Source organism: Benincasa hispida, chromosome 5, assembly GCF_027475165.1.
Source record: "Benincasa hispida cultivar pf3 chromosome 5, pf3_genome.v1.1, whole genome shotgun sequence".
Lineage (NCBI taxonomy): Eukaryota > Viridiplantae > Streptophyta > Magnoliopsida > Cucurbitales > Cucurbitaceae > Benincasa > Benincasa hispida.
Window position 1 is genome coordinate 38,501,418 of NC_143482.1, and position 13,312 is coordinate 38,514,729.

Here is a 13,312-nt window from a genome sequence, read left to right on the forward strand (position 1 = left end):
CCTCATATCTCTGATTGTACTATAAAAAAAATTACTTGATATTATCTTTCAACAAATAACTAAATTTTTTGAACAATAAATTACCTATATATCTATGACAATTTCAACCATTCAAATAATGAAAAACGTAAAACTTAAAATTATCAATAATTCTTGTTTCTCATCCATGAATTATAACAACAAATCAATACAAAGAGTTGCTAAATTTAAATACACATTAAGCTCAATACTGATTCATGGTCGCACGAGTTTGTCAAATCTCCTTGACCAAATAAATTCTATGCTTACTAAAACTTGTAGTATAAGTAAGGTCGATCCATAGAGAACCGAGGAGTTTTTCAATAAGAACACTTATGGTTTCGAAGTAATGGAGGGAGGTTGTTTGATTATGCTTATGAATTTAAAAGTACTTTGAAGGTAAATAATGTTTGAAGGTAAATAATGCTTAAAAGTGAAGTGTAGGCAATTGTGTGAATGATGAAATGAGAATTCTATTGATTAAAACATCTAGGTAGGGCTTTCAAGGGATCCCCAAATTGCTCACTCGATCATTGATTGCAAAATGATTAGTTTCTATTTCTTGTTTAAGCTTAGCCAACTCACTTAGTTGTGTTAACCAGAAGCCCTTAAAGCCTAATATGAATAGATAAAATGCATACTAAATACGTGAACTAACTGTAGTAAGATTAGGGAATTAAGCTAAGATGAATGCCTAATAGAAAATGCCTAATTACCTATTCAATGTGACTTCCTCTAGATTAACTAAACATTTCTAATTGGATGATTGTCATTTAATCCACAAGTTCATTCTAACCTTTGCTACATGGTGATTTAGTGACTTAACAATTACATATTTAGTGTAAATTTATAGCCACTAATTTTATTTACTTGACTAGCTTGTCAAACATTCTCAAGTCAATACATTCATGAAGATTTAGCAAGGAGAAAACCCATAAACAAGTCTGAAATTAGATGAGTTTGAACAAGAATCTCACAAGGATACAGGATGGGTAAAACCATCTAAAAATCCAAGCTAGAATTACCTACTTAGCCCATAAGAATCTTCATAGACAAAGGAGAAGAGTCTTTGTATATTAATACAAGCAAAAAATGAAAGGGTAGAAGAAATAGTGAAGGATGAAAGGGAAAATCGAGGTTAATCTCTATGGGAGCTGCTCATGACATAATGATTTAAAAAAAAAGTACTTATAATCTGGCGTAGACGGCGCTATGGGCAACACCACATCTTTATGGCCACACTTTCGTAGTGCTACAGGCTGCAGCACACGTGCGCGCATATCCTGAACTCCTGATAGTGTTGTGGTGCCACAGGATAGCGCCACAACGCTATCTTCTTCTACAGCTTTTGTAAAGGGCGTTGCGCAACAGTGCCCTTGCTTGGCGTTGCTTTTGTCCAAGGCATCACGCACAAGCACTTGCCCTTAGGGGCATTTGTAATTTTGTTACTTTTATCTCATTTGATGTTTTAGAGCCTTGTTTTGGTCCATTTGAGCCTAGTTTCCACCTTAAGAGTCTGTTCTACTTTCTTTACGTTCGAGACCTACAAAATCATAAAATAAACATATATATAAAAGGAAGGAATGAGCTTGAACTAAGTAGAGCGAGATAACACATTTTAGGTACTATCAATTCATAATCAAATACAAAATTGAAATATCAACTGTTAACTAGGAAGATTAAGATTCAATAAACGATCACATTGGAGCCAAAGTGAAATTAGTTCATACTAAATTTCACTAGAAAAAACCTCAATCAATAACACTGATTAAAACAAAACTCATCTTTCAAGAGTAAAATTATAATATTTTAAAATTTAAGAACTAAATTGAAATCAAACTCAAAATTTAAGAACTAGAAAGAAACAACAACCAATATTTAGAGACAAAAAATCAAGAGTAAAATTGTAATATTTTAAAATTTAAGAACTAAATTGAAATCAAACTCAAAATTTAAGAACTAGAAAGAAACAACAACCAATATTTAGAGACAAAAAATGTATTTTTCCTTTTTTTAAAACTTGTTTATGCTTTTGAAATTGGACTAAGAATTCAACCCTTTTACTTAGTAAATATAGAAACTATTGTAAAAAAATCGGAAGGAAATAAATACAATTTTTTTTAAAAAAAATAAACAGCTATGTGACTCCTACAAGCATGATATTATTAAATTTCTATCAATATGACTATATTTCTATCAATATTTTCATATATCTATGAGTTCGACATCAACATAAGTAGTAAATCAACATCAATATTATATGGTTAAAAAAATAATAAAACAAACGAATTTACCAACAAGTACCACTAATATAAATATAACATAAATAATATACATTCTAACATGTTTTCAAAGTGTAAAATGCTAATCTTAATGTATACTTTTTAAGTTTTTATAATATTTCTAGCCATTTCCATTGGATCAACATTAAAATTGAGTGGTTGACATTTCCTTCGACATGGACGTTGGCATTTTAAACTTTGTCTACAAATAAAAAATAAAAAGTTAAAAGCCATTTTGGTCAATATACTTTGAATTATATTTAATTGTAGTATTTGTACTTTCAATAAATTTTAAACTTAATATATCGAATTTAATTTTTTAAAATTTATAGTAAAAATTAGTTAAATAATAATAATAATTTTTTAAAATTTATAGTAAAAATGCTAATAGATAATAAATCGTTTTTTGGAAAAAGTCAACAACAAACTAACAATTGACATTGAATTTAAGGTTTATTGAAATTACATAAACTAAAATTATTATTTAATTTTAATCTTTGAATTATATTTAATTGTAGTTTTTGTACTTTCAATAAATTTTAAATTTAGTTATCGAATTTATTTATTTTATCAAAACTAGTTAAATAATAGTAATAATAATAATTTTGGTTTTCAAAATTTATAGTAAAAATGCTAATTGATAATAAATCATTTTTTTGGGAAAAAGTCAACAATAAACTTACAATTGACATTGAGGTTTATTAAAGTTACATAAACTAAAATTGGACAATTGAAAATACAAAGACCAAAATTGATCAAACTTGAAAAATATAGGGACCAAAATGATACTTTAACCCATAAACTATTAACAATGCGATTAGGTCAAGGTAATAAAACATATTAAAATAAAGTTAAATTATACAAAATATTTTGAAACTTTGAACATTGTGTTAAAAATACCCTTGAACTTTTAAAATTTTAAAAAATATCTTAAACTTTTTAAAAGGGACTAAAAATACCCTTCCTATTAATTTTGGATGAAAATCGCGAGTGTTTTGTGTATAAAATACTCATGAACTTTCAAAAGTTTAAAAAATATCCTTACAATTATTATATAAATCGAAATGGTTAATACCCTCCTACTTCACTATTTTTTTCCCTTTTTTCTCACATCTCTTCTTCATTGCCGTCTTACTCTCATTTTTATTAACTGATTGACATTTGTTTGTCTCAAAATAAATAAATAAATAAATAAAGCTTCCACTTCACTTAAAGATACATAGACCACAACAAGAAGAAAAAGAATAATCGAAGCACAAAGAGAGATGAGACTTAAATGTTTTGACAAGTTGTATGTTAGTAGTTTAGTGTGTGTTAACAACCAACTATATTTTTTGGTACGTTTTAAAAGAAGATTTTGATTTTGGAATTTTGTGAGATGTTGTGGGATCTTATGTTTTAACAAAGTTTTGGTTGATAAGAAATTTTGATAAGAATTGAACAAATAGGAGAATAATGAAAGTATCTATATGAAAAAATATATACTAGGATATCTATATAATTTGTTTTGAAAGTGGTTCTTTCCAAACTCAAGAAAACTTTGTGCACTATACTAATGGTAGGAGCATTTTTAAACTTTGTTTTTTTTTTAAAATTTAGAATTATTTTTACAAGGAGATATTAATGGTTTCCATTCATATACTAATATATATATTGCCAACAACAACGTAGCTGAACTGACATGGTGTTTGTATTATCAACCTCGAGGTCTGAGTAATTCCCATACCTCACACTTTAATTACAATACATTTGTAAAAAAATAAGTATATTTTTAAAACGAAACATAAACGATTTTCATCTAAAATTAATCATAGAGATATTTTTGAATTGTTTTAAAAAAATTTAAGATTATTTTTGTAACTTTCGAAAGTCCTCCATACAAAATATACCAAGTTCAAGGGTTTTATTTATTTATTAATTTAGCATTAAAATAAGCCTAAAAAATTAGCGTTTTGCACCTTTCATCTACCTCAGGAAAAAAAAAAAAAAAGGAGAAAAAACCCTAAACCCTTTCATCTCTCTCCCACTCTCACGTGCTGCACCTTCACCTTCTTTTCCTTCTCCTTCTTCCTCTCGCCGGCTCCTACTCCCTTTCAGCAGCTCATTGTCGTCGGGTCTCTCTCCGTTCCGTGCCGCCGCCGCCGCCTCCCTTTTACTGGGTTGCACTGATTTCTTACTCTTAAGGGTATGCTCCCAATCTCCATCTACGTCTTTCTTCCCGCTTGAAAAGCTTAATTAGTATTTTTCTAACGGAAGAATGGTGGACTTGTTTATATTTATATGGGTTGTGATAACTATCTTCATCAAAGCTTGGGAAAAAGGTGGCCTCGTTGTTTTGATTTAGAGTTGGTTTCTTCCCTTCTTTTCACATGGTTTAGTTGAATATTGAAACAAATGAATTTATCAGGAAATAGAAAACCAATCAAATTGAAAAGATGCAACGTCCTTTCCCTTTACTGTTCTCTTTGGTTCTATAATTTATGTATTTTTCTCATGTTTCTATTAACTTGTCAGTAATGAGTTAAGAAATTAACAATGACAATGTATTTCCTAACAAGAAGAAGACTATATAGTTGGATTTCAGTTTATTAGTTCATATAGTGGCTGTCACTTGTTTTTTTTTTTTTTTTTTTAATCTGAGCAATATTAAAATTCCAGTTTCTTTTATATGTTCATCATATAGTGACACTCTAATCTGTGCTTTATAATACCAGAAAAGATCAAGAGAAGTCTTTTATACAATGGGTAGTAAAAAGACAGGCTGTAACTCCATAGACGGAGTGGATATCCAGGAAGATACACCGATGGATGATGTTAGTGCTGCTGTTTCAAAATCCTTAAAGAGAAAAATGAAGAAGGATAAAAGGAAAGATGCTGAACTGGAAAATGGGGATGTGGATATTCCCTCTTCTACCTTTCCCGATTCTGAGAAACCAATGGAGAGAAAGAAGAAAAGGAAAACATTTGACAAAGAAAGAAAGCGAGCTATTTCGGAAAGTGAAGTACCTAAGGAAAAACAAATAAGTGTTACTTCTAAAGCTGACGAGACTAAGCCATCTTCTGTCTCTGTTTCAAGCAGTGGTCTCCCTGAATTTCATATCAGTGTTTTTAAGGACTTGGCATCTGCTGACATTTTGGTGAGAGAATCAGCTGCAGAAGCTTTGGCAACTGAGCTGCTAAAGGTTCAAGAAGCATATGACAAGCTGGAAAATAAGGATTTGGTTGAGGGTGGGTTAAAACTGGAAGCTGAGAAGGATGATGGCCTGGATAATTGTGCACCATCTGTGAGATATGCTGTACGTAGACTGATTCGTGGTGTGTCTTCTTCGAGAGAGGTATGTTTTGATATTATTTATCCAAAGCATCCTTCACTGTTATCTTTTTAGTAGTACAATAAGTGGATAACATTCCAGACTATCTTCGTACAAGTTCCAGATTCTAGGCCAATGCAAAAAAATAAACTCAATTGCTGAAATGTTGAAGAATGATCAATATTCAAAAGCAATTTTATTTCAAACAAGTCCAATGATGAAATTAGCAATATAAATTTCTATGCTTAAAGTTACAAGTGCAGTGGGTGTTTGATTTTCTCATTTTATTCCATTCACTAATCTAACATAATTTTGGTTCTTTTGAAAAATCACATGGTTTCATAACTTCTGAGGCTGTTTTTCTTGTCTTCAATGGATCTTGCTCTAGAATGCCTGCACAAGTGCTTCTTTCCTCAGGTCCTTTGTTTGTTTTTCCTCATATTGGCTTTCATTATAACACTCAAGAGCAATTTGTTTCTTTTCCCTTAAAAATCGTGGTGTCTCTGGTTGATGAAAACTTGGATGATTTTGTAGAGTAGTTCTATCCATTTGATGCAACCCTAACTTTTCACCTATGCTTGCTATGAATTGCAATTGCAGTGTGCGAGACAGGGCTTTGCCTTAGGATTGACTGCATTGATAAGTACACAGTCCAACATCAAGGTGGACTCATTGCTGAAACTCATTGTTAATATGTTAGAGGTTTCTTCATCAAGGAAGGGCCAGGTAATCCAGAGTCATGTACATTGATTTATTCTATCGATTTATGATATGGTTTCTGTGTTCTGTTAAAGGGTTTTATTTTTATTATTTTCCCTCTCTCTCTAAATGTTACTTACTACTTATTTATGGCAATGCAGGAAGCAAGAGACTGTCTTTTGGGTCAATTGTTTGCTTATGGGGCTCTTGTCCACTCAGGAAGACTAACTGAAGAATGCTCTTCTGATAAAAACACTTCACATGTGAAGGAAATCACTGGTGCTCTTATATCTCTCGCAGCTAAAAAACGTTATCTACAAGAGCCTGCTGTCTCAATTATTTTAGAATTGATAGAAAAGGTATATCGTCTATTTAATGATATGCTCTTCCTTGGAGTTCTTTTAGTTTTTTAGATCAAGAGATGTCCTCACTTGAAGATTATTTTTTATTTTTTGGGAAAAAAGGGTAATGAGCACATGGTCTTCATGACAATTATTTTTTGAAAGAGAAATGTTGCACTTATTTATTTGTTCAGCATGCGAACACACACACGCATACACACACACATAACTTAGAAATAATTTTATTTGGTTTTCATTTCTTTTATGAATGTATGTTATATGATGTTGCATCGATTGAATTATGAAATCGGCTTCTTTGAGACAGTGCTTTTAAATTTTCCTATCTTGGTGCTTCTCAACCAAAGCTTATGATTGATTAGAGTAACTTCCAGGTAGCTTATCTCAAAAAAGAAGAAGAAAAAGAAAATGATTAGCTTTTGTCATTTTCATTATGTATAATGTGAAAAATTACACATTGCCCTCTTTTGAACTCACTAGTGCTAATTACTCTTGACCGTTCATATGAACCAAATGAGACTTACCTTATTTATCTTACGAGTGGTTCCATTCTTATTAGAATTTATTTTATTTTTGGAAATAATTTGAAGATAACCAAAATGGTAGTAAATGTGTTGGTGCTTGCCCGCCTGTTTTTCCACTTTTATGTTGGGTCACTTTTTCTAAGGTCTGTACCTAGTTGCTTTTCAATTAGAATTTATTTGTCTCGACTAAAATTTTCCCTGCTGATGATGGTGTTATGGTTTTGTAGTTAACACCTGAGTCAGTATTGAATCATGTGCTTGAAGCTCCTGGAATTCGAGAGTGGTTTGAAGCAGCTACTGAAGTTGGGAACCCAGATGCACTGCTGTTGGCATTAAAATTACGAGAAAAAATTTCTGCTGATTGTTCAATATTTGCTAAACTTTTACCAAATCCATTCAATCCTAGTAGATTTTTTTCTGTTGATCATCTGTCATCTCTAGCCAACTGTCACAAGGTGCTACTTGGAAGTATCCATCTTTTTTCTACAAGCTTTTATATTGTAATAATAATATTTAAGAATTGAATCACTTAAATCTTTTCTTTGTGTGCGTGATATTTGGCAGGAGTCTACTTTTTGCCAGCCCAGAGTTCACAGCTTATGGCCTGTCCTGCTAAACATTCTGTTGCCTGATACAGTTTTAAAAACTCAAGATGCAATCTCCGTTTCAACCTCATTGAAGAAGCATAAAAAGAATCGTAAAAGTGGCTCTTCTGAAGAAGACATTCTGATAAACTTCCAAAATTTTTTTGAAGTTATAATCGAAGGAGCACTTCTGCTATCATCTCATGACCGTAAGCACTTGGTGTTTGATGTTCTACTTCTTCTCCTGCCAAGACTGCCAACAATTTTTGTCCCTGCTATGCTGTCATATAAAGTTGTTCAGTGCCTGATGGACATACTTTCAACAAAGGATTCTTGGTTGTATAAAGTTGTGCAGCATTTTCTAAAAGAATTATCTGAATGGGCACTGCATGACGATGGCAGAAAAGTTGCTGTCATTATTGCTTTACAGAAGCATAGCAATGCCAAGTTTGATAATATTACACGAACAAAAGCAGTTCAAAACCTGATGTCCGAGTTTAAGACAGAATCAGGTTGCTTTCTGTTTATTCAGAACTTGATGAGCATGTTTGTGGATGAAAGTCAAACATCAGAGGAACCTTCAGATCAGAGTCAAACAACTGATGACAACTCAGAGGTTGGTTCAGTTGAGGACAAGGACTCCACTGGAACAATGGGAAACTCTGATTTTTTGAGAACTTGGATTATAGAATCTCTACCATGTATGGTGAAACACTTGAAGCTGGAACCTGAGGCAAAATTCCGGGTGCAGAAAGAAATTTTGAAATTTCTAGCTGTTCAGGGTTTGTTCACCGCATCACTTGGCACAGAAGTAACCTCTTTTGAACTACAGGAGAAATTTAAGTGGCCAAAAGCTCCCACATCTAGTGCTCTTTGCATGCGGTGTATTGAACAACTGCAGTTGTTACTGTCGAATTCTCAAAAGGGAGAGGGATCTCATTGTTTGGTTAATGGTCTTGAGCCAAATGACCTCGGCTCTTATTTTATGAAGTTTCTCGGTACGTTACGCAACATTCCTTCAGTTTCTCTATTCCGTCGCCTAAGTGATGAGGATGAAGATGCAGTCAAGAAACTGCAAGAGATGGAAACCAGGTTATGGCGAGAGGTAGCTTTCCACGTTAAATAAATTTGTAATGTAATTAATATTAACCGTAAGCTAGCAATATTTTGTAAACTATTAAATTGGAAAACATGTTTGAAATTTACAATTAGAGTTGAAGAAATGATCCAAAATTGTTTCTCAATCTCGACTGGTCTAAAACTAAAACCCTATATCATATTAAGGATTAAAGATCTACAGTTTGTCTTTTAATTTGAGAATAAACATGCAAATTTGTACATGTAAAAAAAAAAAATTGTAAATGTTAATTTATGGTATCATTAAATAAATATTACTTTGGTGTCAGGAAAGGAATTACGGTTTAAGTGCTGATGCAAACAAATTACATGCACTAAGGTACTTGCTCATCCAGTTGCTTTTGCAAGTGCTCCTTCGACCAGAGGAATTTACCGAAGCTGCAACTGAATTAATTATATGTTGTAAGAAAGCCTTTTCATCTGCTGATCTACTAGGCTCCTCTGGAGACGATGAGTTGGATGGCGATGGAACACCACAGTTAATGGACGTTCTTGTTGACACATTGCTTTCATTGTTACCACAGTCATCAGCACCCATGAGGTCTGCCATCGAGCAGGTATGTGCATTGCAGAATATTGCAAATCGTGTATACTAGTTAAATACAGTTGTTTCTGCTTCAAGCTATATCTTTGCATTTGATGGTTGGAATTATCATCATATTGAAAAAAATTGGCATTGCTAACTTTGAGGATTTCTGCAATTACTCCCCTTTAGTGATTTGTCTCAAATTGAATTCGCTGTTTGTAAATATTTTGGGAGCTTTTGTAAATTTTACGTCCCTTAGGCTTTGACCTTTACCTCATTTAAGCACGTTCTTTGTATTAATAGCAAGTGCTAGTTTTTTTTTTTTTTAAATACTTTTCAAACACCAGTGTTTTTCTTTTCTTTATGTTCATACTCATAAGGGGTTTTTCCATATTTGGATACGTTTTTGTTCTTGCATTCTCCCCCGTAATAAATATTCTAATACTCCAGCCTTTTTATATTTCACTAGCAACTTTATGCAGGCTAAATATTCTAGTTTACATCATTCATATTATTGTTCTTGGTATATCATTTAAAGTACATACACACGTGTTGCATACTCGAGGGGAGGGGACCAGTCAAGATGTTTTTGGGGATATAGTTAAAATCTTTGCTTCTTCTTGGTGTTCACTGATGATACATTGATACTGATAGGGATATCTATCACAATTGGTTAGATTTCGTAATCCCCTTGGCTTGGTGGGAATACCTCATCCATTTCCCTTTGTGTTCATCTTTTGACAAAGAAACCATAGTTCTCACAAGAAAGGGTTGCACGCTCACATGTCAGATTGTGTACACCTGATGGTCATTTTATTTGGGTTTATGATTTCCTTCGTTCCTTGATTTGGATATATGGTTGTCAAAATATAATCGATGGGAAATTCTCTAATTGAATAGGTTAAGCATTATCCTTAAGGAAAATAACTGAAGGTGGTCTGTATTCTATTAATCGATGAGAGAATCTAACTTCATTTGGGCTTGTCTTGTAGGTTTTCAAGTATTTCTGTGGCGATATCACTGATGATGGGCTGATGAGAATGTTGAGGGTTGTCAAAAAAAATCTGAAACCTTCTAGACATCACAATGCTGAGGATGAAGATGATGATGAGGATGAAGATGAGGATGAAGATTTTCTTGATGTTGAAGAAGATGAGGAAATTAATCAAGATGAAACTGGTGACACAGGTGATAGTGATGAACATACTGATGAGTCTGAAGCCATAGATAGAGTTGGAGAAGTAGGCCAAGAACTTTCTGATGGTTCTGATGATTCTGAGTCTGATGGAGGAATGGATGATGATGCAATGTTTCGAATGGATTCTTATCTTGCCCAAATCTTCAAAGATCGTAAAAATCAGGCTGGGAGCGAAACCGCTCAGTCTCAGCTTATGTTATTCAAGCTTCGTGTTCTGTCACTTCTGGAAATTTACTTGCATGAAAATCCAGGTATGCTACTTTTCACTGGATCTTCTGGGACTTGTGCGGATGAAACTTAATTGAAAACATTGTTGGATTTAAGAAGAGATGTAAAGAAAACCATTGGCCACGTTTGACACTTGAGTTATTTCACAATTAGGATGCCACCTGGGGACCCAACAACATATATGGACTCTATTAATAATCCCCCAGAGCACTAAACCGATATAATATGACCATGTTTGGATTAGCTTACTTACACGACAGTTTCTTTTTCAGAGTCCTCTATTTTAATGTTCCATACGTTTGATATTCGTCCTGGATAGGATCTTCGTAGAATATCTTAAATTCCTAATTTAGGGAAGACTGATCTTTAACTTTATTTAGGCCACCTGTTTGTTTACGATTTCATCTTTTATCAATAAAATTTGTTTAACAAAATAATTATGATAATAATATGAATTTTGGTATTAGTTTTTCTATTTTTGGATAATGTGCTTGTTTCTTCCCAATTTCATTACGAATGGTTTTCAATCTAAAGTAAACATTTGAATTCTTAGCCAAATTCTTAAAACAAAAACTTGTGTTTTAGTTTTCAAAACTTGGTTTAGATTTCGAAAACAGATATAACAAGAGAGAAATTCATGGTAGAAGTCATAATAAATTTTCAAAAACTAAAAATAAAAATCAAATGTTTATTGAACAAGGTGTCAGGGGTCATTTAAATTATAGTCCTTGGCTTATATCTGGAGGTAGAGAGAGTTGTAGTCTGCACAATAGTCACCTGGAAGATAAGTTTGGAGCGAAACACAGATAGTTTCCTTTGACTTTGATCAGTTTACGGACACCTAGAAGCTGAGGAAATCCCGAGCAGTCTGATTCTCCATGTTAGAGTAGTATTATCATATTATCGTTTAGAAAAATTTTCGCCTTTGGACAAGTTAGATCAATGTTTCAGTTACCATGGATGTGCTGACAAGTTAAACAATATTTAGAGTTTATCTTCAATATTCCACTTCATGGAGTAATGATATTGTATGAGTTTCTATCTGATTTTTTTCTTTTTGTCATCTTTTGGGGCACAGGTAAGCCACATGTTTTGTTAGTGCTCTCAAATTTGGCTCAGGTATTAGTTAACCCACATACTACAGAAGGTAGCGAACAGCTTGAACAGCGCATATGGGGAATTTTGCAAAAGAAGATTTTCAAAGCAAAAGACTATCCAAAGGGAGAAGCAGTTCAAATGTCAACGCTTGAAAATTTGCTGGAGAAGAACCTAAAGTTGGCATCAAAACCTAAGAGAAAGAAATCTGCTGGAAATGTCTCAAAAAGGAAGCAGTTAGCATCGAGGAATCATTACAAGATGATCACTTCCCTGGGTCAGAATTCAGCATATTGGATTTTGAAGATTATTGATGCAAAAAAATTGCCCAAGTCTGAACTACAGAAAGTATTTGATATTTTTGACAGAGTTGTGGTGGGTTATTTTCATAGTAAAAAATCTCAGCTAAAGGGGAAATTTCTGAAAGAGATAATTAGAAGGTGCTCATGGATTGGGCATCATTTTTACAGTTCCCTTCTGGAAAGATGTGTCAGCACAAATTCAGAGTTCCGGCGAATTGAAGGACTAGATCTAATAATTGATATAATAAAATCATCAATGTCTTCTGAAAATGGACATCATGCGGCGAAGGAACTGATGGAGAAATTCCTTCATGAACTATGCAATTTGATAAAGGAGTTACTGACGAATATGCCAGAAAAGCAGGCCCGGCGAGCTGACATACGGAAGTTTTGTGGCAAGATTTGCCATTTCGTATCCTCTCTTAAAATTAACAAGTCTTTTCTTTCAAGCTTGGCTCCCGAAGCTCTAGCTGTATGCGAAGCTCAGCTTGGCAAGCAGTTCAGTAAAGTGAAGCCTCAAGAATGATAATAGCAACAAAGTATACAACTGAATGATTTTTCCTACAGACTCAGCCTACTCTATTCTTGTGAACTTTCGTGAAGTCGTAAACCAAAGCACTAGAAAGTTTCTGGAGAATCTACTCGTTTTGGCTTAAAAAAGAAGCAAAGTTATCATAATGCAGTTAGCTTTCTTGTTACAACTGAGATGGAAACTTGGATGGATGGAGGAGGAAAGCATTGGATGAACATGCTCTGCACGTCGTAAATGGCATGAAGATTCAGATTTCTGCTTCGAGAACAAAACTTTTGAGACGTTCCTGAATGAAATACAACATTCTAATACCGGTAACGACCCTATGCAGGTGTTTGTTGGTTCCCAGAAAATCGTGATCTCTTTATTTTAAACAGTGTTAAACGCATAGAATATTTAATACTTATTAGTTCACAAACTCAATGTTGAAAAATTTTGGTAAAGTCTTGTGCTATTATATTCTTCATTTTTTGACTCAATACCACTTTGATTGGATTTTTTTTTTGGTCGTGTATTT

At 33.2% G+C, this 13,312-nt stretch overlaps 1 protein-coding gene across 2 annotated transcripts; it reads left to right on the forward strand.

Moving 5' to 3' along the window:
- Positions 1–4,237: 4,237 nt before the first annotated feature.
- On the forward strand, positions 4,238–13,274 carry LOC120077774 (DNA polymerase V family). 2 transcript variants are annotated; one of them, XM_039031790.2, is made up of 9 exons: positions 4,238–4,485; positions 5,015–5,635; positions 6,212–6,337; positions 6,472–6,669; positions 7,421–7,648; positions 7,758–8,882; positions 9,184–9,471; positions 10,433–10,889; positions 11,945–13,274. In XM_039031790.2, exons 2-9 carry the CDS (start codon positions 5,042–5,044, stop codon positions 12,787–12,789), a joined length of 3,861 nt encoding a protein of 1,286 aa, XP_038887718.1. In that variant the 5' UTR covers positions 4,238–4,485; positions 5,015–5,041; the 3' UTR covers positions 12,790–13,274. The 2 variants fall into 2 exon arrangements, with proteins under 2 accessions (XP_038887718.1, XP_038887719.1); XM_039031791.2 differs by lacking the exons at positions 4,238–4,485; positions 5,015–5,635 and adding an exon at positions 5,891–6,028.
- The last annotated feature ends 38 nt before the right edge of the window (positions 13,275–13,312 follow it).